The following is a 25,843-nucleotide window of genomic DNA, read 5'->3' on the forward strand; positions in this document are numbered from 1 at the left end:
AATTTATCCTAGAAAGTAGTTTGATCATTTTAGATATTTATTTTTAAGATGTAAACATGCAAATATTCAAAAACACACTTCTGTAGATGTTACTTTTGTTCTAGTTCAAAGTAAATAAAGTGATTATCATTCTCTCCATTCTCCACTTTTCTCTTTTTTTCCCGTTTAGTCGTGTGTTCAGTGGCGTCCGCGCCCGCTCCCCGCCCCCCCATGCATCCTACAGCTCAGACTGCGGTGAGATCCAGCGCTCCCAAACCCGTGTTGACCGTACGGCCTCCCACCGCTCCCTGCGCAGCCAGCGTCCCGGCTCATCCGAGTCCGAACCCGAGCAGCGTCATGCCCCAGAGGGTTCTGCTCAGCCCGGATATGCAGGCTAGGCTGCCTTGTAAGGACCTCATTCGTCAGTTTTTTTGGAGTATTTTACTTGTCTATGAGTTGTCAGTTTCTAATTAATAGACAATCGTAAAGACTGAGTTGTTATTGACCCATAAACAAAGACAGAAGAAGAAGTATTAGTAGTAGTAGTAATAGTAGTTGTAGTAGTAGTTGTGGTAGTTGTAGTAGTAGTAGTAGTACAGTAACCTGTGTGTACAAATGTCTCTAATCCACGTCCTCTTTCTGTTTCCTTCCTAAGCTGGCGAGGTAGTGAGCATTGCGCAGCTTGCCTCCTTGGCAGGCCGACCGGTGTCGTCATGTCAGGGCAGTAAACCAGTCACCTTCCAGCTTCAGGGCAACAAGCTGACTCTGTCTGGAGCCCAGATCCACCAAGTCCCAGCAGCTCCTGCACGCCCAGTTCAAGGTTGGTAGAGATGTGTTTACTCACTGTAGATGAACGTATAAAATAAAGGATTTTTCACATCTTTCATGCATCAAATGATGAGGAACGGTTGGATATGGTAACGCTTTACTCGCTATTAAGCATTTATAAGCAGCATATAACATATTAATATATAGTTTATAACACTATAATGTAGTTATTAGCAGATATAAGTGTTTATTAATGTATCTGTCAACAACTATAACTCCTGTGGGCACTCATAAGTAGAGGCCTGCGTATAAAGAGATAATTAATGATAATATAGTAAAACACAGTTGTAGTAATATAAGATGTCTTCAAAGGATAAATTATAATTGGTGACAAATTTACCATATAATAGTATGTTATAAAGCATTCATCATGTTTATATGCTGCTTATAAATGCTAACTAGAGAGACTTACATGAAAGTGTTGTGTGTGTGTGTGCGCAGAGAGACAGAAGTTATAAATACTTATAATACTAATAATACATTTACCCGAAGTCAAAATAGTTGGATGGAGATATGCCACGTGGCGTAATTTGTACTTTGGTGTTTGGTTTGAAGCCAGAGTACGGATTATGGTTAAAGTTTGCCTTCATGTTTTGGCAGAGTCCAAGAAAACTAAAGTAGTAATTACTTTTTTAAACATTTCACAGCTGGAATGCAGCATAATTAATTTACAGTGAAAACAAGACGCTGCTCGCTTAACAGATACAAAAAAAATAAATGTTGTGAAATAATTTTTATCCCTAAAACACAACACACATTCACAATATTAAGCAAACAAGTCAGGATTACAGGGCTCAGGTTCCATAAATATGCAGTTTTATGTTTGATGTGTCATATTTGCTAAGATCTAATCTCTTAATATAAGAATTACTAAAGGTGCAGTGTGTAGAATTTAGTGGCATCTATCATTATCTAGCCGCCATGTCTCTACAGTAGCCCAGAAGGGACAACACTGGCTCTAGAGAGGGCCTTTTGTATTTTTCACAAGTTTCGCGGCCACCGTAGTTTCTCCTAAACGCTTGGAAGAGGAGGGTTTATTCAATTGGATGCAATCTGCAACCTCACCACTAGATGCCACTAAATCTCACACACAGGTCCTTTAAAGTCTTTTTTTAATGATTATGTATGATTTTTTTTTTTGATAATGTGGTTACCGGACGACTGACTCGCTCTCGCTCCGCAGGTAACGTGATGCACCTGGTGTCCAGCGGGGTGCAGCATCACCTCATCAGCCAGCCCACCCAGGTGGCCGTCCAGGGCGCCGCCAACACGCACGCTGCGAACACCGCCTCCGCTAGTCCTGCTGGAAATCGGCTGCCTCACAATGCGTCTGCGCAAGGTTTCATCCCCCTTCTGTCTTTTTATTTCACTCAATTATTCCCTCAATTTCCATACATTAATCGTATATCTTAATTACTCATATGGTTTTAGAAGTCTTGACTCTTAAGGTTAAAACATTTTCCCTGAAGACCTAAAAATATTTTGCTTATTTTTCATCTCTTTCTTCTCTTTTTTTGACATTATCCTTTTCAAATCGATTGTAAATCCTTTCTTTTAAACACCATTTAAGCAGCTCTGTTTCTTTAAGATAAGACTTAATTGATCCTCAGCTCGTATGTTTTGATTTTTTCCCCTCAGTGCCCTCCTCCATGGTGAGCAGCCCCGGGGTCGTGAAGATCGTTGTGCGTCAGTCAACAGGCAAGGAGGGCGGGCCCGTGCCCACTCTGGCGGTGGCCCCTTCCCCTCGTGTTGCTCCTCAGGCATCCCCTTCCCTGCACACCCCTGTCAGAAACACTGCTCCACTGCAAATCGCCCAGCGCACCCCCGGTCCTGCTACCGCCACCTACACTATAGCACCTCCCAGAATCCCCAGCACCACCCCAAACCAGCCCCAACCCCCTCGTCCTGTCCTCAAAGTAGTGCAGCCTCCTCCATCAAGCGCAGAGCAGCCAGGTGAGAGAACGAGCTCGAGCTATAACTCATAACGCTGTATGCACGGATGGCGAGCAGAACTGGGTCAGATCATTATTGAAACTAATCTTCAGTTTTTGGTTTTTTTTTTCTTCCCTACCATCCAACTCTACTTTTTTTTTAATCCCCTCAGAGGACCAGATTTGTGCGGTGTGTTGTATAAGCTGAAACATAGTTTATATTATAATATTATACTTTATGTGGTTGACAGCCTTCTAATACATCAAAGAAATATTAAAAATAAACTGTAGACATCCTGTTTGGCCTGAGGCAGGTAACAAGTCAGAAGACATCCTCTGCAGGGCTGCAGTCAGGTCGTTATTAATTTAATCTAACATCTAAAACCTGCATGTCATCTGCCAATGATGCCGCACTCATAATAGAGTTGTGAGATGGGAGCGGTTGCACAATCTCTTCAATATTACTCAACATAGAAACACATCTGTAACAATCCTCTAGGTTTATATCATGACCACCAGGTTCATTTATTTCACCTTTTTGTTTCTGAGGAATCACATTTTTGTCTGTGATTTTGGGGGACGGCTAAGAATACTACAATACCCATGAGCCTCAGCTGCCGTTGCTACGGAGAAGAAGCCGTGGATACGAATCAGAGCGTAATGAATTAAAAACACTTTGTTGCTGAATTTAGTCAAAAGTGACCCAGAAATTAAAATTAAACTGATTCACTCTGTAGATTATAAATCAGTTTCCTCATCGTAATCTTTAGTTTCCACCTGCTGTTAGTGGCGAACGTGACCTAATTTTAAGCTCAGTGATCTGTTTGTTTCTTGCTGAAATGCACCCTGGGAGTTGTAGTCAACTTCTCGCCTTAAATCTTTTAAGTCCTCAGTCTTGGCCCTTTTTTATCAAAGAAGCAGATATTTTCTAACATGTGTTGTTCATCTTTTGTACTGATGATTTAAACGAGATGAATCACGTTGTAGACGTGCTCGAACTGTGAGTCACGTAACGTTGTCTGTGGGAAACCAGTCCCACTCTGCAACACTCCCAGTCCCTGATTATACTGAGCTAAATTCAGCTCTAACACACATCTACAGACTAAGTAAAAGTGCAGATTTACAGAGTGTAATTATCACTATGATTAGTTAGGCAACATCTCCGTACTTTTTCCATATATGGTCGTTGAAGGCTGCAGTTACACTTAAACTTCATTTTATTTCAACCATAAACATTTTATAACATCAGTAGATATTAAGAGAACTTAAACATTTTACTGACTATCATCTCTAAAGCACATCGGCGTCTCTTCATACTGCAGAATCAACTGATTTCCAACATGTTTGCTCTGCTTCCTCCTCTTGTCCTCTCTTCAGCTCCAGCTCAGGTGACGACCTCGTCTTCTGCGTCCAAGTCTGCACCACGTGACGGCAGCGGAGGTCCTACACCGGCTACGACAAAGTCGAGGTCCAGTACAGGCGCAAAAGCCTACCCTCCACCCAGGAAAGTGCCTCGTCCGCCTCCTCGCTCTCCTTTCTATGTGGTAAGCAAATCATTCGTCTCCATCCTGAAATTATAAACAGACCTCAGCAAGATTTAGCGTTTTGGCCCAAATATAAGACAACATCCCCCCTTTTCCAACACCTGTTTTTGGAAAAAGACTTTCTGAAGATGCATCACAGTAAAGTCACACACTCAGAATCTCTCCTGTCAGGGTCTTGGAAGCACTCAAGATTATTTCCTCCAGCATTTTTCAGACTGTTTGTGTCTTTTTGAGCTCATCATCATCTGTCACAGTGGTAATTGGCAGTTTGACAGATTCAGTCCTTCGTCGGTTTCTGCTGTAAATAAACTTTGGACTCGTTTTCACAAGAATTTATTTCCTCTGCGGCAGAAAAACTTGTTTCACAAGCCTTCAGAAACTCCTGCAAGTTAAACTGAGCTAATGAAACATTTTAAAAGCTGACTGACCCTTAACAGACTCACTATGAACAGACTTCAATCAATCAATCCAACTTTATTTATATAGAACCTTTCATACAAGTCGAATGTAATTCAGAGCGTTTTAAAAGTGATTGATAAACGCACAGGATGGTAAATATGGATCAGGAGACTAATATATAAGTAAAACACCAAAAATTAAAACAAGGTGACTCGTAACTAAAATACATAAACTATAAAAGTTAATACATTAGAAAGACACAAGACACTTTGAGACACCTGCTAACCTAGCAGCATTAAGGCTAAAGACGACCCATAATGCAACACTCTCTGTGTACTTTCTCCATTTATAAAGAATATCTGATGATGTGAACGAGTAAATTTCTGCTCCTCGAGTATAAGATGACTCCCGCCTTTTCAAACGTAATATCAAGATTAAAATACCGTCTTATATTCAGGCCAATACGATACTTCTTCTCTTACTTTTACAACAATAATTGCAGTTTTTTATCCGCCATCTCTTTTCGTGACTCATGTTCATCCTCTCCCTCGACAGTCCTGGCTGGCAGATAGCCAGAAGCAGCAGCGCGACAGCAAACTGGACTTCATCTTTCGAGTCAACGAGCACCACTGTGGCGCCAAGCCCGTTTACGGCAAAGAGGTTTTAGACTTCCTGACTTTTCTGCCCGGTCCCCGTCCCTCACCGGCCGCCCTGAGCCCTCAGGGCGAGTGGGGCCGATCGGGCCACAGCAGCTGTCTGTTCTCGCAGTGGCAAAACAAGTACGACCACTGGTTTCAGAGTCGCTCTGTGAGAGACGCCATCAACAGTATTGAGGAGAGACTGGAGCTGCTCAGTGACATTATTGACAGGTAGATAACTGATTGGTTCTTCTGGGGATACAAGAGCTTTTTACGTAAGAGGAAAGATTGATGATGATGGGGTTTTTTTTTAGGTTTACATTCGCGATTCCCCCGGTGGAGGCTCCTCCGATCTCCATGCACTGCTGCCATCCTCCTCCCTCTCTGAGCCACAAGCAGGCCGTGTTCTCCTCGATGCTCGCGACTCAACTCACCCCGTTTACCGGCAGTCTCCACCGCATCCAGTGTTACATGAGGACCCAGTTCCCAGACCTGAGGCTCATACAGTACGACTGTGGTAAGTTGTCAAGATGCATTTTTGACACTAAAGGCAGAAAGAGTCGACAAAAACCTCACAGCAGCAAACGTTGATCATCTGTATCTGGTCTTAAAATGACAGTCGCTAATTATTTAGCTACAAAGTAAATATAAAGTAAGTTTTATAAGCTTGCATAATCTGCCAGTTTTGTTCTTCTGCTTTATTGGTTATTTTGTTTGTTTTCCTAAATATTGTTTTATTCCTGCGATGCTCCCCGACGCAGGTAAGCTGCAGACACTCCACACTTTGCTGCGAAAGCTGAAGACGGGAGGCCACAGAGTTTTGATCTTCACTCAGATGACGCGCATGTTAGATGTGCTGGAGCAGTTCCTCAACTACCACGGACACATCTACCTCCGCCTGGATGGCAGCACTCGTGTGGAGCAAAGACAGGTTAGTACTGATGGCGTTATCAAATAACCATACGAGAAAATAGAATTATATCCAAGTAAAATACAATGATGTTTACCATGTTGACCTGCAAATACAGAAAAGAAAAAGGTTCAACAGAATATTCTGGGGGGAATAAAATCAGCTGTCTGTGATGTTTATCCTCTGCTTACTCCTCCTTCAGGCCCTCATGGAGCGCTTCAACGCAGATCGACGAATCTTCTGCTTCATTCTGTCGACTCGCAGCGGAGGCGTCGGGGTGAACCTGACCGGGGCCGACACAGTCGTATTCTATGACAGCGACTGGAACCCCACCATGGACGCACAGGCGCAGGACCGTTGCCACCGTATCGGCCAGACTCGAGACGTCCACATCTACAGGTGACGGCTCCTAAAGTGCATTTACACCAGCAAAGTATTTGTGACGGTGACTTCTGCTCATCTGGATCATGTAGATCTGTTTGGTGTCATTGTAATACAGGTCAGATATGTGTGTAGTAGTCGGCTGGGCCTAGGAAGTCCCCATACTTACCTTCCTGTAACTGTTTAGCTGTAACTAATAACATAAATGATGGCTGTGATCCATTCATGTGTCAGTAATCTAGTGAGTTAGCATGAACATGGTCCTGTAACTGGCACGCCTAAATGCAACGCAGCTATTGTTAATGATATCAGATACATCTGACAAGTGAAAAAGGTCTTAAATCCAATTGTATTTCTGTATTATCTTGGTCTATTCTTTAAGGGATTGCTCCTCTGTTCCTCTTCTTTAGGTTTCCCCCCCTGGGGGAAATTTGTGATATCGGCTGTACAAATAAAATTAACTCACCATAGTTAAACGTCACATGCTACTCTTTTAAATCCCTCTTCTTCATGATAACATGCTAGTTTCTTTGAAAACAAAGTCTTACTAGATGGTTTATTATACAGGCGGAAAGGAAAATGTATCAGTTTATAAGATTTATGCCATATTTCTTATCATATATGATAGCAAGTTGAATATTTTGGGGTTTAGACTATTGGTTGGACAAAACAAGCGACTTGAAGATGACACCTGGGCTTATTTCTTAACATTTCATAAAATAAACAATTTAATATGCAGAGTAATTGATAATAAAACTCATCATTACTTCATCAATCATTAGTTGCAGCTCTACCACATCGTTTTAAGACTGCTGTATGCAATATGACTTCAACTAAACGTGCATGTCGTTTCTCTGCTCGTCTGCAGGCTGATCAGCGAACGCACAGTGGAGGAGAACATTTTAAAGAAAGCCAACCAGAAGAGGATGCTGGGAGATATGGCGATCGAAGGAGGAAACTTTACCACGGCCTTCTTCAAACAGGTAGGAGTTTACAAATTATATATATTTTACCATCAATCGGCTGATTTTTTTTATTTTACTTTATTTTTTTTCCCAGTTGTACATCATGTCACAACATCCAATCATAAGAATTGTCCAAACACAAACATGTAGGTGTGTGTTTGATGTTTTAAAAGCCTAATTGAGCACATAAAGAAAAAAATGTATTGCAGAAAAACAGGCTCTGCTGTCTTTCCCTTTCAATTAAGTTAACATCACTCGTGCTGTTTGAAGCACGCTGACTTTACAACATTTCCTAATTAATGCTTTGAATCAACGACTCCCATTAGCATTAACTGGTCTTGTTGAATGTATTATGGTGATGTGAGGACATCAGGCAGTTCAAGTGCCTCTTCTGCTTTGTCTTCGTCAAGTACATAGAACCTCTTGTGTCTCATTTCCACTTTGTTCCTCAGCAAACCATCCGAGAGCTGTTTGATATGAATGACGGGGAGAAGAGAGAGATGGCGGTGGAGCTATCGGTGCCCCACGCTGAGGAGGAGGAAGCCGTCAACAAACAGAGCACCACGATTCTGGAGCAGGTTAGACGCATCATATGTGACACGCACTTACATATTTTATATATTCAGCACCCACCATAAGGGAAATATCCAAACCTGACACGCTTTTTGCATCATTTTTGAACTTTGAAACTGAGCTGAATGATCTTTTTAATATTTTGTAAAACTTCTGTCCTTAATGATTTAGTGTAGAAGGCAAAACCAAACTCTTGTCGTGTCCTGGAGAATCTGTGTTTCTTTGTTCAGTAAAGACAATAAAATCTTGTTTCCTTGTATTTGATGAAACATGCTGATTTAAACTTCCAAACCGAACTGCTCTACGAAAGATCTGAGCTCAGTCTGACAGATTTGACGTGAAGGTCGACAACATTCAGCAACCTCAACATGTCTGGACGGTACGGTGATAGTCAGACGACCTGATAATCTTGATGCAATCTTGCAGGCTCTGTGTCGTGCGGAGGATGAGGAGGACATCGTAGCAGCTTCTCAGGCCAAAGCAGAGCAGGTGGCAGAGCTGGCGGAGTTCAACGAGAACATACCGCTGGACGACGGAGGGGAACAGGAGGAAGTGGAGGAGCTCTCCAAGGCCGAGCAGGAGATAGCTGCTCTGGTTGAGCAGGTAAATCATCATGCAGGCCTGTAATTGAATGAGTCATTGAAATCCAGGATGAGACATTGATTTTGAGCTCTTGTATGGCTGCACTTTATTAATAATAATAATAATAATAATAATATTGATAATGTCTCTTTGTGGCTTGTGAGAGTGTTTTGGTATTAGCCCATGCAGAGAAGCACTGTTTGCATAGAGTTGTTAGGCAAGTCTTAAGTAGTTATATAAAGCATTATTACTGTATAGTTGGTTTATACTGAGTTATATGAACTCTGTGTTAATGAACCATAATCTCTGCCTATCCCTAGCTCACTCCCATTGAACGCTACGCCATGAACTTCCTGGAAGCCTCGTTAGAAGATGTGTGCAAAGAAGAGTTGAAACAAGCTGAGGTAAACAGTTCAACATCTCATCGGCTCAGCGCTCTAAAACTTTTGTAATGAATTAAACTTTGCTGTTTGACAACATTCAAGAAGCTGGAATCAGAAAATATTTGGCATTTTTGCATGAAAAATGACCTTAACTATTACATGATTATCAATATTGTTGTCTTCTAATTTTCTGTCAATCAGCTAATTGATTAAAAAGGTATATTTACTCTGAAATCCAACCTATGGTTCTCTATATGTGCTCACAATAGCAGATACATAGCTAGATGGTTTATTATAGAGAAAGAGAGGAAAAATATGAGCAAGAGAAGGAGATGAAATGATCAGTCAACTGACAGAATCTGCAAATGTTTTCATTATCAATAATAGTTTCAGCTATTTTTCAAGCAAAAATGCCATATTCCTAACAATATACATTAATTGGTAAGCTAATTGATTAGTTGACTAATTGTTTTAGCGTTACTAAATATCTGGTTAACTTGATTGTAATGACCACTACTATTTAAAGGTCACAAACACTGTGACCTCAAACTAACAGTCCTGTTTTCTGTTATATTGTCAGATGTTTAAGTCCTTTACCAACAAAACCAAAACATCAACATGAGGCATACGTGTAAAATTCTGCTCTGCCTGTGTGTGTGTTCAGGAACAGGTGGAGGCTGCCAGGAAGGGTCTGGACCAGGCCAAGGAGGAGGGCCTCAAGCTTCACGCTTCTTCTGATGACGACGACGATGACTTCTTGTCATCACCGGCTTCTGCAGAGCCTGCTCAGCCAGCTCCCGCCCGCCGTGGCCGTAAACCCAAGGACAAAGACAAGGTTGTCACCTCCACAAGGGTCAGCGGCCGACTGCGTGGAGCCTCGCCCGAAACCGAGCCTGAGCCCACTACACCGAAAGAAGTGCCTGAAAGACCCCGCTCTGGTCTTAGAGTACGAGGAGCTGCCAAAGACACCGCTACCGTGTCTACCACCCCGTCCCGTACAGATCATCACAAAACCTCGTCATCAGCGAAGCTCCAAGATTCCTCCAAATCTTCAAAAGCCTCATCTCCTGCCAGAGATCACCAGACCACCAAAACCAGGACGCCACCAAACCGCTCCCATCCCAGTCCAGTGCCTTCCCCTCCTACAACCTCTCCCCCAGGAGGGAAACAACAGTGTGTTGGGGAGACGGAGAGCAAGAACTCTAAAGCCGGCAGAGAGGAGAAGGAGGGGGAGTCTGCGAATGAGAGGAGGGTGTCTGAGTCATCGCTGGAATCCAGCGGCCCAGCGGACCATCAGGCAAAAGACGATGACAGCAAAGACCAAAGTGCCATGTCTCCCCCTTCCACCAGCTCCCGATCGCCTCGCAAGCGTCAGTCAGCAGACGGTGAAGTCCTGCGGGGTCTGGTCGAAGACTCTCCATCGGCCAAAGTCCTGCGGAAGCTCCCAGGGAGGCTGGTCACAGTGGTCGAGGATAAGGAGCCAAGAAGGCGGAGGAGGCGAGGAAGTGGCACTGGAGGTGGAGGTTCTTCAGAGGAGGCGACAGTGGAGGAGAACGCTGCAGTATTTGTCAACGAACCAAACAAAGACAACACGTCACCAAGCCCTGACAACAAACCTAAAGAGACTGTTACCAAATCTCCTCAGGACCAAGACTCTACCCCGAGTCCGTCTGTACACTCGCAGCCTGTCAGAAGTTATCCCCCATATTCCCCACCACATCTTTCACCTGACATGCCCGTGCTGAGAAATCTTCCTGTACGGCGCAGGTTGGAGACTGAATCTCGCATGGCTGCTCAGCTGGGAGAGCAGCAGCTGCATCTGGGTAGAGGAAGAGGAGGGAACCAGCCCAGGAAAACAGACACACCACCAGGCAAAGACGCCTCTTCCACCTCTACAGAGTCCAGTGTGAATTCCTTTGCAACACCCTTGAAAAGAAAGAGGGGCCGGCCCCCTAAAACTCCCCCTAGATTATCTGAGCCTGACAGCACAGCAACTGCCTCCCCACAACCCACCTCGCCGAACGAGGAAGGGAACCCCCCTCTCTCCCCAAAACGTAAGCGGGGTCGTCCCCGCAAAGACTCAACAACCATGCCAGACGCTGTTTGTGAAGGACAGAACTCTAAAAAAGAGATCATCACTGCTGACATATCTGGTATATCAAAAACTGATGCTAGCACAGAGCCAACAGTCCCGTCTCCCCACCAGTCAGAGACCCCTATAGCTGCTGTCGTCAGTTCAGGTCAGGCCTCCCAGTCTCCCAAAGCTGACGAAACGGACACTAAGACTGAGGTTTCAGCCCCAAACCCAGTTCAAGACTCCACAATACAAGCAGATCACACTTCCACCCCAGACTCAGCTTCAGTCCAAGCACTCACTGCACCTTTAGCCCAGGTGACCTCAACCCTTCCTGTGTCCACACCAGCCCCAGCTCATGTTAGTTCAGCTCCAGACCCAGACACACTATCAACCCAGGTTTCTTCCGCATCCTCTGTCACACACCCAGTCACTGGAACCCCCACTACCACAGCTCCATCGCCACCTGCCAGCACTGTCTCTTCAACTCTTGCAGGTGTAAAACCGACACTTGTGGTTTCCACGGCTTCTAAAGCTCCTGTAGAGCCAAAACCTTCAGTTTCTACAACTGTGAAGACAACAGGACCAGACTCTGCCAAAACCATCTCAGTTGCCACATCAGCTGCTACCACGACATCCAATGTGTCGTCTGCCACAGCTGTCGAAGAAGTTCCAACATCAGTCCCTGCCACAGCGATCGCGACACCTACCACCATAATATCAAAAACAGAAAGCGCTACACCAGCAGTCACCACTACAGTGAAAGCAGTCACAACATCTAAAACTACTGCAGTAAAGGACTTGCCGCAAGCCTCTACTCTGCCACCTGCAACATCTACCCCAGATACTGTAACATCCGCCCCAGCTGCCTCCCAGGTTTCAGCTACGTCATCAAGCTCAGCTACAGCTTCACCAAAACCAACCTCAACGTCTCCCCCCACTACAGCAACAACTACAACAACTCCGGTAACAACAGTTCAAGCAGATCCATCAAAATCTACAACATCTATGATAACGCCATTAAAAACGGTGCAAGCAAACTCAAACACCAATACGATCCCAACCATGTCTGACAATGCTGCTACATCACCGCCAGTGACGACAGTCGCAGCATCTGCTGTAAATACAGCTCCAACTCCACAAACCCAAGTAAGGACTAATGTAACAACTACCAAAGTCCCGAGCAAACCAGTGTCAACCTCACCAACAACAACAACAGTTCAAGTGGCTGCACAGGTAACAACCGTTCCAGTTGCACCTACTCCAATCTGTACTCCATCCCCAGCAACAGCGTCTCCTAGTGTAACAGCCACAGCACCAGCAAAGACAGTTGCGGTACCTACGTCACTCCCAACAGAAGGAGTCAAAGTAACGCCTTTAGCGGAAGCCCCTTCTAAAGAACTCACTTCTACAACACCTGCCGCAACTGTAGAAAAGACTGTCAAGATACCACCACCAGTATCAACTTCCACAGGTGCTACACCACCTCCATTCACAACGGTCACCACAACTACATCATCCCCAGAAGAGGCCATAACAGTTACTACCACAAATGTTCTCACAACCGCCCCAGTGTCTACTACCACAGCCGCTCCTGTGTCTGTAGCAACGGTAGCAGAAACCACAGCTGTCTCTACAATTAAAACAGTTCCTCTTGTGACCACCACCCCAACCCCTGCAGTCACTTCACCACAAGAACAAAACTCTGCGTCCACAGGTGTTCCCCCAGAGGTGTCTACAACAGCTCAGACAGAGACCCTCCCCCAGGTACCTTCATCTGCTTCTTCTAGTGTTTCATCAGAGAAACAATCTCTAGAGCCAACACAGAAAGCGTCTGCATCTAATATAAGTGACCCAGACAGGGTGACAGAAATGGAAGTCGATGCTGTGGAGGCTGAAGGGAAGACTAGCAAGGAGGAGGATGAGGAAAAGCATGACATCTGCAAGTCTCAGCCTAAAAAGAGAAGAGTGGAGAGTCCCTCTGAGACCAAAGACTTTGAGACAGGAGGGGAAGGAGCAGAGGAAGAAGCAAAAACTGCAACTGCCCCTCAGAAAGATGAACCTAAGCAACAGGCAGTGGAGCAAACAACTCAAGATCAGAAAACTCCCATTCAGAAAAGGCCTCTCAGTCGGCAGAGTAGCCAGGAGTCCACTCGCTCCTCTTCGCCATCCTCTGGGTGCTCGACATCGACCCTCACTCGTCATGCTCACCACAAGAGGACGTATGAGAACAGACATCCTGCTAAGAGGAGGCGAACAGATGTCACCTCAGAGGAAGGGAAGGAGGAGAACAAGGAAGAGGGAGGGGACACAAAAGAGGAAGGCAGTGAGAAGGAGCTCTCCTCTGCTACCTCTCGGAGAAGACGTTCCAGGTCTTCTTCTTCCTCCTCCGACTCCGACAGCGAGAGCAGGAAGGAGCACCGGTTGACTCGCTCAGCCAAACGCAGGCTACAAGACCAAGAGAAGGAAAAGGGCAACAGCCGGCAAGGAAAGAAACCTGCACACAGCTCTGATAGAAACGCATCAAACAACGCCAACACGTCCACGGGCGGAGAGTCTGGCAGCGATACATCTTCTGTTAGGACCACCAGGAAGTCCACAGGGTCTCAGCCATCACAAGACAGTAAAGCTCAGACAAACAGCGCGCCCTCATTGCCTCCTGAGCCTGAAGTTCTGGGGAAGAGGTGCTCGGCACTCAACGCAGCCGCCAAGCTCCTAGCAATGAAAGGCAGGGTGGACACCCCCGGCCACACCACTCGGAGAGACTCGGGGGCAAAGGCCCCTGGGACTTGCTCTGCCTCCTCTTCGGACAAGAACCAAAAGCCTAAAAGCAAAAGTGTACCAGCCTCTCCTCAGAATAACTCTGTAAATCTTACTAATAATAAAAACAATGGCAGTAAACCATCAACACCCAATCAGTCGAGCCGCTCTGCTTCCCGCTCCACCAGACAGTGCCCCGGTTCGCTTGTGCCCCCCTTGGAAATTGAGTACAAGAGGTCTAAACCAGAGGAAAAGGAGAAGGGGAGTCGGAAGTCTTCAAGGGGAAAGGAAGGCGACGGAGATGCGCAGTCTTCATCCCGGGGCCACAGCGCCTGCAGCAGCATGAGCAGCGACGGCGAGGGCGACGGCGGCGGACGCAGCAGCAGGAGTCGCAGCAGCAGCAACAGCAGCCAGCGGACCCACAGCATCAGCTCTCAGAACACGGAGCACAGAGAGTCCCGCTCCCGCGCCACCTCCTCCGGCAGCGAGCGCGACCGCAGCTCGGAGCGGGGAAAGAGCAGAGACAAAAGGGAGAAGCAGAGCCAACGAAGGGAGAGCCGGACGGACAGCAGGAGGTCTCAACGGCTCTCTCAGGAGGTAACCAGCAGTTCAGGAACTGAGGGGACACCAGACAGGGTGCTGCGTAGCGTCGCAGCGCTCGCAGCGGTGCAGGCGAGGTCGCCGGCAGCAAGCACCCGCTCCTCCTCTGGTCAACATCGTCACAACAAGACATGATCGGAGTGCCAAAGGGAAAAAAAAACGGAAGCGAGAGTGTTGTCGCAGAGCACATTAAAAGAGCACGTCATGACCTCCAAGGTTGCTGCTTTGTCTGCACTCTAACGAATGCAAGGGAACTGAGTGCTGCACAAGCCAGGGACCTCCTCCCTGCCTCTTGGGGCCCTCTCCCTTTCCAATTGGAGCTGGTCCCCTCACCAGCTCAGCCATTGTCAGCTGGGGGAAGGCTCAGGGATGCTGGACTGAAGAGTAAAAAACAGCGGCGCCATGGTAGTGCGTCCGTAAACAGACAGAAAGATGGTATAGTGGATAAATTCACCACTGAGACTGAGGGGGGACAAAGGTGCAAGAGGTAATAAAAGCAAGTTGTTAGTTCACATTATGTACTGTAATCATTTAAAGACTGGATTAAGATGGGATTATACAGCGCCCTCTATAAGGGTTATAAATGAAAACGTCATTTGTGTGACAGTAACTTTTGAGTGACCAGCTGTATTGTAAGTTGGAGGTTTTAGAAAGTTTGGTTTTGAAGATTTCGTCAGCTGTCCTGACTATTGTTTCTTTGTAGTCAGTTGATAAGTTATGCATATTTTATGATTTCTTCCAGGGTATTTAGGAAGAGAACAGATCTGTCAATGTGATCTTTGCTGCACTATGCTGGAGCTTGTCTTTGCTTGGGCCCCTTTTTTTCATGTCAAACGTTTCTGTTCATTGGATTCATTTTAAATCCAGCCTTGTATTTTCTCTCATTTGCACATCTGATAATGTGGCCCTCGGCTTATTTGAGTACATTGTGGTGTAGTAATACGTTTTTACATCAACTTCAGTCAATTAATTGGTTTCCTGTTACCTCACAATGTATCTCTACAGTTCAGAAATGTATTAATTTAAGTAGTAAACTGTCTCGGAAGACGTTACATCTTTCTCTCACTGACACCACAGACACGAGAGCAGCAAAAATCAAATTTCTTTTTTCCTAATCTTCCCAAAGGCAGTTAATGTTGCGGTCCACTTTGTCATGTATTTATATTAAAAGGGCAAGTAAATGTTATTGATATTAAGAGTGCCTCTTTGGCCAAATGGGTTTGTACCTTAGATTGCCTTGTGAAGCACCTGGAGCAGGGGTGTTGAGCTTCTCTCGTTTAAAAAGCCAAACGGAAAAAAAACAAACAACAAAAAAACAAAAAAAAAGAAAGAAAATCTCCGGAAAACATCAAGGAAAAAGCACCCTGTGCGTTAGTGCTACCAAATTAATGTTTTATTTTTCACCTGAATTTTTGTCACCATCACTTCATTGCTCTTCGTTCCTGTAATAAAAATATTTAAAAAAAAAGAAAAAAAAATACTTGGACAAAATATGTGAATAAAATTACTGGTACAGTTCCACATGACTGTAAATTGTCGATTTACTTTTGGAGCAAAGGTGATATTTGAGGGGGATGGGTAGTTTATGGTGATGGTCTTATTTTTTTTTTTTTTGATTTGTCTCTTTATTTGTTGCATTCCTTTGATCCCTTGTAATTCCACATTGTTTTACTTGAAAAGTTAAGACAATTACAGTTGAATAAAAAGACCAAAAATTAGTTGCCATTTTTCTCATTGTGTTGTAGATTTTGTTACGCTTATGGTTGAATTACAGGTTTGTGTCATAAAGAACTAAATGTAAAATATTTCCACTGGTTTTCTACAGAAATACTAAATCTAAATTCTCTCTGTAATAGTTAATCTGTGATTTAAAAGCTTTCAATTAATGATACGAGACAAACAGGATAATGGAACATGGCAGTTTTATTTTAAAAACAAATCTACATTAAAATGAGTGATGCAAGTTCAACAGCCATAATATTACACAGTAGCGAAGTCGCTGCTCCGCACGTCTTTCTCTGCAGACGGGCGACGCTTCTGCTTCCGAATGCGGCGAGACGTTCTTTAAAATGTACACTTTTGGTTCATTTTTCTTCACAGATTTGTCATATTGCCTGTTCATCTCCTTTGATGGGTGTTTACACATTACTGATGCGGGATTTTCCCACTGAAGTCCACAGAAAATACTAAACTATAGCGACGATAAATGGAAACATGGTGCACTCTGACGAACCGGTGAAGAAAAATAAGACAGATTGAGGTCTTAAGGTCTAATGGGGGTCGTATAGGCATCAGGATAAACCAAGGTGAAGTCAAATGTATATTTATATATATATATATAAAAAAAAAAGAATAAAAACTCCCTCCATCCCTTCTTGACAACGTTAGTGCACAACATTCTCACCTTGAGCTGTTCACATGGACATAAAGGAGAAGGCACAGTTTAGAAAACTCTTTCATTATGTGTTGTTGCAGAACTTTTCTGGTAGCAGCTTACACAACAATGTTCAAATCATAAATACAAAACCGGTAGGATAAAGTAAGAGAGGCCTTGGGCCTGTTGATGCAGTGCTGAGACGCTTTTGTAAAATTCAAAAGATTTAAAAAAAAAAAAAAGAAAAAGAAAGGGGGGGGGCTGTTATTTCACAAACTTCTGTATTTACACTTGTTACATGTCAGCAGTTTGTTTTAAAAATCATCTGCATAAAGTATGTCTTAATCAGCAACATAGGTTATGTACAATTATATTAGCCCATTTATAAAAGAAAGCACTACTCTATAAAATGTTATTTACTTCTCCAATTCATTCATAAACAACAACGTAACAAGAATCAACGCACAGTTTTCCTGAGTATAGTATGATCAGCGCCAGTGTTGGGTTTCAATACTGCATTGTGCCTCAAGGACACTTATTTCCTCTTTTTTTTTTTAAGCTTGGGGTGGGGTGGGGCACTGATGTAACAGTTCACTATTTGTCCTGGTCTTTGTCTGATGGGGGAGATTCAATAAACCAGCAGCACTACCTCTTGAGTGGAAGTGGAAATTCAGGCAAGATTGTAGTCTTGTTTGTGAGTTAAAACAACAAAAGAGCACAAAAAAAAAAGAGGCTCGTTAGGAGGACAGGAGGGTTAGAGGAAGATAAATGTGAAATGTGAAGAAGAAAAATGCAGAGGGATGAAAACAGACTAAATCCACCCGCACATCCTGTGAGCTGAAAGTATATACATGAAAGGGGGACCCTTAATGTGCTTCTGCCAAACCGTCCTACAGCCGACGAACACTGTCTGGTGTCAGGTGAAGGTCGTAACCAACGAGATGACTAGGATGAGGATGAGGATGGCCAAACATATCGCGATCCAGATCTTTTTCTGCGTCGGAGGAAGAGACACAAAAAAGGTTCAATAACATGCAAATCAAATGAAACAGGTGCAACCTCAAAGACACCGTGAAATGGTTATTTAACTCCTGTTGAAACAGGAAGTCGGGGCAGCAGGGAGGGATCACTGTTAAGTCTAAAACAACCTGATGAGCCTACAGAGAATTATCAGCGACTCTGCAGCTTCACTCGGCTTTACGGAGCTTTATAGTGAGTTTCAGCTCGTTGTTTAACTGTCTGGCTGCAACTTTACTGTTTTGGTTCACTCTCAGCGCTCTCATAGTGTCATTTTCAGCCACAGCAGGCAGCTGTTTTCAGAGACAAAGCTCTAAAAAGCCACTGTACACTACCTGCTCAGCAGCAAACAGCAAACAGACACAGCTGTAGACTAGCTGGTGAACATAGTGGAGCATTTAGCAGATAAAGAGCCAGATATTTCCCTCAGGAGTTGATAGAGAGTATAAACAGCTAGAGGAGAGTGAATACTGGACTTACATTCACCAGGTGGACAGAAACACGACTCCGCATGAATGATAAATAAGCAACTGTTTGCTAACAAGTTCAACATATTAACTTAGAAGCTGATGATATGTCAGTTTTATGTTCACTGAAAACAAGCTGACAAAAAAAAAAAATCAGTTATTGTGGGTTTTACTAACTGACAGCGATGACACAAGTGGGTTGAGAGCTCAGAGCGAACACCATGTTTATGTCATATCAGTATTACCATAATAACCAGTTTCCGACTTGTAAGTAGCGTTGACGTAAACACCCAAGTTGTAATTACAACTGGGAAACTGGGATTCTTATGAAAGCTTTTATATACACGGATACCTCATGTCTGCCAAATTTCAAAGTAATTAAAACAAAATTGATTGGTTATAGTCCTATATTGTCAATATATTTCATTTCTGTCCCTCATATGACCTACTTTGTTGTAAACATGGGGATCTTTCATTTCTACCATCCATTCAAAACGAGCACAGAGTTTGGGTGGTATTAGTGAGTTCAAGTTCATTTCATGGTGTCTTTCACATTCTGTATGTGTGTGTGTGAAACCACATGATACCTTTCGTGCTTTCTGCTGATACGTGACTGCTTTCTCTGTGTTCTCTTTTGCTTTCTCCACGTAGTTAGAAGACTGTTTGATGTTAGTTTCCACGCGGTCGACCATCTCCCCCTGCAGGAGACGAACATCACAATCAGACAGACTTAAAAAAACATGCGGGAGAGACTTTTTCTAATTAAAGCTGCTTTACCTGAGCCTCCACCTCCATGGCCAGGTACTGGAACATGTCATGCAGGTCCTTGATGCTCCTCTCCAGCTTCAGGATCTCATCGTGCCGGGACTCGATCTCATTCAGCGCCTGTCTTGTAGCTTTAGCGTCGATCAGGATCTGTAGACCACAGTGCAGACATGCTGTGTTTTAGCTGTGGTGCATTGTGGGACGATAACAGACGACAGAATGATCTGTACAGTCGTGAGGTTTGAGGGTTTCATCTAGGACAGTCCACATCAGAAGCAGCAGGATTCTTCACACTAGGAGCTACTGCGACACTAAAGACATCACTAGGGGGCTTCACATTGGCTTTTTTCACATGCTTACCAAATCTGTAGTCCAGTCTGAGCAACTAGAGAGGCTACAACAGAGCAAACCTGTCATCATTTCATACATGTAAAGTCACTGCTGCGACTAGTAGTAGACGGCTGGTGGAAACACCTGCAACTGAAAACGTGTTTTTCTGCAGGAGGGACTTTGTTTTGTGGTTTCCAACGTGCAGGCGTGCAGTCAACAGTCGCCTTTCATCTCGACAGGTTGTGTGTTTCATCTAAAGAGGGTGTGTGTGTGTGCGTGTACTCACATTTTGAGTGAAAACATCTGTTTGCCCGCTTTCGAGCATCGCGTCCAGCTCCTCGTCTGAGACGTTGGACCCGGCTGAAGTGAGAAGTGCAACAGATCATCAGACTGTGTGTCATGTTTTGGGAAATGTTGCAGGAGAAATATTAAAAGTGAAAAAAAAATCCCTCTATTCTGAAATCGAAAGACTTCCTTTATCAGAGCGAGAACTGTCTTAACCTCAAGTTTGAAGCCTGAACTGTTTTTTCTCTTCTGTTAAACTGAAAACTAAGAATAAATACCTTCATTTTTAAATGTAGCACCATTTAAATGCTTTCCATCAACAGATTACAGCTAAATATAAATATATCAGCAACATTAACACTTTGTTTTTCCAGTGTGTAGTAGAAAGTGAGAGAGGAAGAAAGAACAAGACGTGACACATGTCATGAGGTGTCATGAGAAACTGTGATGACACAACGTCAGTACACACTGAGGTCGCAGCGAAGGGGGAAGTGTTCAGTAAAACTGATCTCCCTGAAAATCACCGCAGACCACGAGTCAGAAAAATACAAGAACTCGCAGCCGTGTTTCATTCACTCACTGATTTTGAGTTGCCTCTGTATTCTCTCCACGTTGCGGTCTCTGTACTGAGCCTGGATGGTGTTACAGTGACCCATCAACTCCACAAACTCCTTGGACAAGACGCCATGCTGGAGAGAGACAGTAAAGGTTTTAGTCACTTTATGGTAGATAAAAGATTCAAGATTTTAATCCATAAATAAACTCCCAAACACAAGCTGTCAAACTGAGCGGGGATCAAATCCTCTGTCGCTGTTTATGTATTTTATATCTCAGTATCGATCTATACAGTAAACTTTCTCAACACTCAGATACAATAACCAGAAGAAAATGTCTGTTTCTGGCTGATCCAATAAAGTATTTTATCACAATGATGCAACATTACTAGAAATCTAATGCAGCTACAACGATCAAAATCTCTGATTCCAGCTGCTTAAATGTGAATATTTTCTGGTTTCTTCAGTCTTCTGTGATAATAAACTGAATATCTTTGAGTTGTGGACAAAACGAGATATTTGAAGTTGCATCTTGAGCTTTAGAAAACGGTGATCGACATTTTTCACCGTTTTCTGACATTTTACGGGCCAATCGACTAATCGATTAATCGATTAATCAGGAAAATAATGGACAGATTAATCGATAATGAAAATAACGGTTAGTTGCAGCCTTACAATCAGATATGTCCAAAATATTCCCATAAAGCAGTCTGGCTCACTGATTTTAATACAACCAGTCATATTAAAGTGATCGTTACTCAGTTTACATGTTACGGCAAAATTTGCTGTTGACAAATTTAAATTGTCTCCGAGTTTATTTAAAGTGCATCAACATTTTTAACTCAAATAACAAATCTTGCTTTGCAGTATTTACATGATGTTCTATGTTTTTTACTTGTAGTGAACTTCACACTTCGGGTTTTTTTATCTCAGAGGTTTATTGTTACTTCATTTGTTCTGTATGTTATTTCTTGTAAATGTTTCATGTTCTTGTCTTTCTTTTATATTTTTTGTGAGACAAAGGCAGTTTTCTACTCCGGTGGACAGTAAAGTTGTGTTGCTCTATTCTCTCAGCATTTATCATCATAACTTTTAACTATCAACACCTGTTCTGACATCAAATTAATCCAAATCATGATATCTCTTGTGTTTCCACCAGTGTGTTACCATAATTAAGAAATATTGTTTAAGAGGTCTTGTTTACAAGCTCCCCGCTCAGCAGACCTCCTGCAGAATCCACCATGATATGAAATCAACCAACGTTGAGCAAGAAAGTGAAGAAAGAGTTTAGATAATCTGAATGTACAAAGTGACTGAAGGAGTGTTTACAGATTAACATGTTAAACAAGTTAATCAACAACGGTTCAAACTGAAGTAAATTTCCGACACAACGAGCCGGATTCTCCAGTTTCTCCTCTTTGACTGAGTTCTTATTCTGATTATTGGTGGAATAAAAAGGCTTCATGCAGCTTGAAGTTTACTTAAGTTCAGATATTTTAAGAAGTGATGATGTTAACACACAAGTTAATATCTTTCAAGACTTCAGACTATGATGTTACTGCATAAAAGCAACAATTAAGGCTCAACCTGGGTCCGTTGCATCCGAACACTTATAGGTATGTATTTTCCATCCTCTTCTCCCTTCTTGGGTTCAATACCTGTGGAAAGAAGACTGATGAGTATAATTCAACTTATTTTGGGGGAAAAAAAACTGTTTTAACTGTAGGTGAACAATACTCACTCTTCAGTTTTCTTTGGATCTGGCTCGCCAACGTTTTTATCTCCTCTCGAAGAGTCTGGAGCTCTTTCTTCATACCTAACAAAAGAAGAAAAGAGCATTAACATCAACACCCGACAGCCCTGAATCAGACAATGTGAGTGTTTTCTGTGAGGAGAGACAGCAAACTTTAGAAAAGAACTCTGTTGAAGGCAAAACCGTCAAAACTTTTCTTTAATAAATCTTTATTTGATCATTGAAATCGTTTCAGTTATACAGAACCAGACACACTTTCTCATTAAAGAGAATGAGAAGGTGTCATCCAGTCTGACGGGCATTTATTGGTATTATGATCAGAACCAAGTCTGGACCAGCTGAAGGTCTAAATGAACATACTCACTCTCCTCTGGCAGCGCCACACCCAGCACAGTTTTCTGTTTGTTCTCAAGGTCAGACACCATCCTTTTCAGGCTCTGCAGCCCCTCATGAATTTCTTGCGCCTGAGGAAGGTAAATACGTTGTAGTTTAGAAGTTTTAGGGTTTATAGGGAGCAGCAAATGTTACAGAAGAGCTGAATTAGACGATTAACCACCAGTAGCAGAAAACATTTGCTGATGACAGCTGCTCAGATGTGAGGAATCGCTGCTTTTGTCTGTATGATACTGACTATAAATTGAAAATCTTTTGGTTCAGACAAAACAAAACATTTGAAACATCACAGTGGGGTTTTGGGAACGTGTGATGGGCATTGTTCACTATTATCTGACACTTTATAAACAATTTATAGACTTATTTAACAAAATAATCAACTTCAGGTTATCTAAAGTTCACATCACACAAAGTCTCTGCACTCATGACTTCACATGTTAAAGCACACACACACAGACACACACACACAGACACTTGCAATGATGTTGATATAAAAACAGGACTGAGGTTAGGAATGTAAAAATAAATTATATCACAAGAACAGAACCGGAGTGACAACCTGTCAAAAAGGGAACCGGTTATGTGATGTAATTTCCAAGCCGGTGAAATCAAACAAAGCGACAGCAGACAAGAGACAAGATGTTCCTTTATGTTGTCAACAGAGCTGATCGATAATTAAAATAATAATTAGTTTCAACCCTTTTTTGCAATATATTCTACAGTAACACACAGGTTTGTCGTACACCTTCATGATGCACGAGACAGTACGGCAACAACACTGATTCCCTAACTGGGATTAGCAGACAGCAATGTTTACAAAACACAAAGTCTCAGACGAGATTGTTTCTTCTACTTCAAGCCTCAACACTGGATGAATATGAACTCTTTTCTCAGTTAAACAACGTAAATGCACATAAATATGATACTTAAAGGACGAGTTCACAATGTTTCAACTAACTCAGACTGCTGAAGCCTCATATACGCTTCACATCAACTTTTAAATGACTGTGTGGACACACTGTAGATTTTTACCTCCATCACTTACACTGAAAGCACATTTGAAAGATCTTTTAACAGCCAGTATAAACAGGAGGAATGATTACAGCAAAGAAAACCTCTTTCACTGTTCATATGGACACCTGACTGTTGTTTTAAGACACACTTGATAATAAAAATTACCATGGAAAGTTTTATGAAGTTTGGTCTTATTTCCTGACATATATAAATGGAAGGAACCTAACAGGATGTAAAGATTCCTACAATTTGTTTTCTTGTTTTTTAATTTTTTCCATTTGTCTCCACAGTTTACTGCTTTTTCTTTCTTATTTTTCTAGTACTTGTGGCTAATTCTGTTTGCCCAGATTTGTTTTGTTTTCTTCTGTTTGTTGTGTTACTTATTTTTCATTGATTTACTGTAATAAGTGGTCTTGTGTTTCGTGATGTTTTGTATATATTGAAAAAGTTAATTTAAAAAAGCTTCTTGTAAAAAATGAGTGATAAGAGAGAAATCTGACACAGCTCAGACCAGACTAGCTGATTTCAGGTGATCTTTGAGTTTATTAAAGTTAGTAATTAGAATATTTTTTACCTTTTTAAAGAAGGCTTCATTCTCCTTCTCCTCTTTGGCTGAAGAGAGTCCAGGTTTGATCATCAGAGCTTTGCCCTCCTCATCGTCATCTGAAGCCTCAGCATTCTGCTGTCAGATTGACCCCCCAAAAGAAATAATAATAAAAATAATAAATAAGCAAACAGAAAATTCAGTGAGTGTTTCCTCATGTTTGGGGATCTTTCCATCTTCAAGTACAACAACAGACTCCAGCAGCAGCCCTGCCCTGTCCCGGCCTGCCATATCCTTAAAAGACAGAGGGCTGAAACGGAAACTGCGAATAAAGACGCCGCTAGAGTTAACATTCCGACACACAGGCTGTTTAACATTGCTATTTCAGTAGCTTGTTTAGGTTTCCTTTTAAATTCAAAGCTGTCGCGGTTGAAAGCTGACATTAACCACCGTTATTAGACTGAGGGAGTGAACTTGGCTAAGTTAGCAGGTTAGCCTGTTAGCTGCTGCGAACGTTAGCCGTTTAACTGAAACTCACGTTTCCTAATTCTTTAGTCCGGTCCCGCATTTTTTCACAATGAAACACTCAGTCGGAGGTCAGAGACGTTGCGACTCCACGCAGAAGTGCGGCGAGTTGTTCTCAGGGCTCGTAAGGATGACTGTAAACACTGTAAACTTTGCTTTTAGTGTCATTCAACAAGTAAACTCCACAGCAGTTACACTTCTTCTTCTACTGCGGTTCAAACAGTCTGACTCATCAGCGCCGCCCAGTGGGGAGTTTATATTTACACATTTATACAGAGGAAAAGTATTCAGATCCTTTACTTATAGTACCAATGCAGTAATGTAAAAATACTCAGTTACAAGTAAAAGTCCTGCATGAAAAATCCTACTACAGTAAAAGTACATAAGTATTATGAGCTTGATGTAGTTAAAGTATTGCAGTAAAAGTACATAAGTATTATGAACTTGATGTAGTTAAAGTATTGAAGTAAAAGTACATAAGTATTATGAGCTTGATGTAGTTAAAGTATTGCAGTAAAAGTAGTGGTTTGGTCCCTCTGACTGATATATTATTACATATGACATCATTAGATTATTAATAGTGAAGCATCAGTGTTAGAGCAGCATGTTACTGTTGTAGCTGCTGGAGGTGGAGCTAGTTTACACTACTTTATATATTGTTAGCTACTTTAGTCCAGTGGTTGCCAACCTAGGGTCGGGCCCCTCCAAAGGGTCACCAGATAAATCTGAGGGGTCGTGAGATGATTAATGGGAGAGGAAAGAAGAAAAAACAAAGTTCTGATACACAAATCTGATCAGTGTTTGGACTTTTTCTGTAAACTTTGATTTTTGCTGAAATATTGGATCATGTGAACATTTATTGAAATGAAAGCATGTGAGAAGTTTGGAGGGAAAAATCACTATTTGGTGGAGCTGTTAACAACTCATAGACATGTGAAATGTGACCCCGACTACACACTACTTTTTGTGAGAGGTCAAAAGCCAAAAAGGTTGGAAACCACTGGTTTCATCTTTAACAATGTGTTGTATTTTAAAAGCTTGTTATATTATCAATTGTGTCAAATCTTCATCTGAAAAGTAACTAAAGCTGTCAAATAAATGTAGTGGAGTAGAAAGTACAATATTTCCCTCTGAAATGTAGTAGAGTGGAAGTATAAAGTAGCATCACATGGAAATACTCAAGTAAAGTACAAGTATCTCAAAATTGTCAGCCAGAGCATCATAGATACTGAGGTTATATGTCAAAGAAACAGATCTGAAAAATGTTTCTATTAT

General features: G+C 42.6%; 2 protein-coding genes across 6 annotated transcripts in view; one reads left to right on the forward strand and one right to left on the reverse strand.

The window, feature by feature from the left end:
• Positions 1–17,174, forward strand: part of LOC121886581 (Snf2-related CREBBP activator protein) — a 35,918-nt gene extending 18,744 nt beyond the window's left edge. For all 4 annotated transcript variants that reach the window (XM_042396676.1, XM_042396678.1, XM_042396677.1 and 1 more), the window contains 14 exons: positions 170–385; positions 635–799; positions 1,991–2,146; positions 2,446–2,760; positions 4,116–4,282; positions 5,237–5,550; positions 5,634–5,836; positions 6,081–6,250; positions 6,432–6,628; positions 7,479–7,593; positions 8,028–8,153; positions 8,575–8,751; positions 9,051–9,134; positions 9,778–17,174. In XM_042396676.1, coding sequence (XP_042252610.1) covers positions 170–385; positions 635–799; positions 1,991–2,146; positions 2,446–2,760; positions 4,116–4,282; positions 5,237–5,550; positions 5,634–5,836; positions 6,081–6,250; positions 6,432–6,628; positions 7,479–7,593; positions 8,028–8,153; positions 8,575–8,751; positions 9,051–9,134; positions 9,778–14,682 — 7,310 coding nt within the window. In that variant the 3' untranslated portion in view covers positions 14,683–17,174. The remainder of the gene's footprint in view (positions 1–169; positions 386–634; positions 800–1,990; positions 2,147–2,445; positions 2,761–4,115; positions 4,283–5,236; positions 5,551–5,633; positions 5,837–6,080; positions 6,251–6,431; positions 6,629–7,478; positions 7,594–8,027; positions 8,154–8,574; positions 8,752–9,050; positions 9,135–9,777) is intronic.
• stx4 (syntaxin 4) lies at positions 16,453–24,790 on the reverse strand. Of its 2 annotated transcripts, none has more exons than XM_042396686.1 (10): positions 24,582–24,790; positions 24,074–24,178; positions 22,457–22,556; positions 22,081–22,155; positions 21,927–21,997; positions 20,366–20,474; positions 19,787–19,860; positions 19,183–19,320; positions 18,993–19,103; positions 16,453–17,915 (listed from the first exon to the last, which is right to left on the reverse strand). In XM_042396686.1, the coding sequence occupies exons 1-10, from the start codon at positions 24,609–24,611 to the stop codon at positions 17,838–17,840; spliced, it is 891 nt and encodes a 296-aa protein (XP_042252620.1). In that variant the 5' UTR covers positions 24,612–24,790; the 3' UTR covers positions 16,453–17,837. The 2 variants fall into 2 exon arrangements, with proteins under 2 accessions (XP_042252620.1, XP_042252619.1); XM_042396685.1 differs by having other exon boundaries at positions 24,074–24,181.
• Positions 24,791–25,843: the final 1,053 nt, after the last annotated feature.

The sequence above is a fragment of the Thunnus maccoyii genome, chromosome 20, assembly GCF_910596095.1.
Source record: "Thunnus maccoyii chromosome 20, fThuMac1.1, whole genome shotgun sequence".
Classification (NCBI taxonomy): domain Eukaryota; kingdom Metazoa; phylum Chordata; class Actinopteri; order Scombriformes; family Scombridae; genus Thunnus; species Thunnus maccoyii.

Excerpts from the sequence above, each read along its gene's own strand:
- stx4 (XM_042396685.1), bottom strand. The coding sequence starts at position 24,611 with ATGCGGGACCGGACTAAAGAATTAGGAAAC. Across the intron at positions 19,861-20,365 it reads ACAGAGGCAACTCAAAATCA|CCGGGTCCAACGTCTCAGAC; the intron begins GTGAGTGAATGA and ends TTCTCACTTCAG. Across the intron at positions 19,321-19,786 it reads CAGATGTTTTCACTCAAAAT|ATCCTGATCGACGCTAAAGC; the intron begins GTGAGTACACGC and ends TGTGGTCTACAG.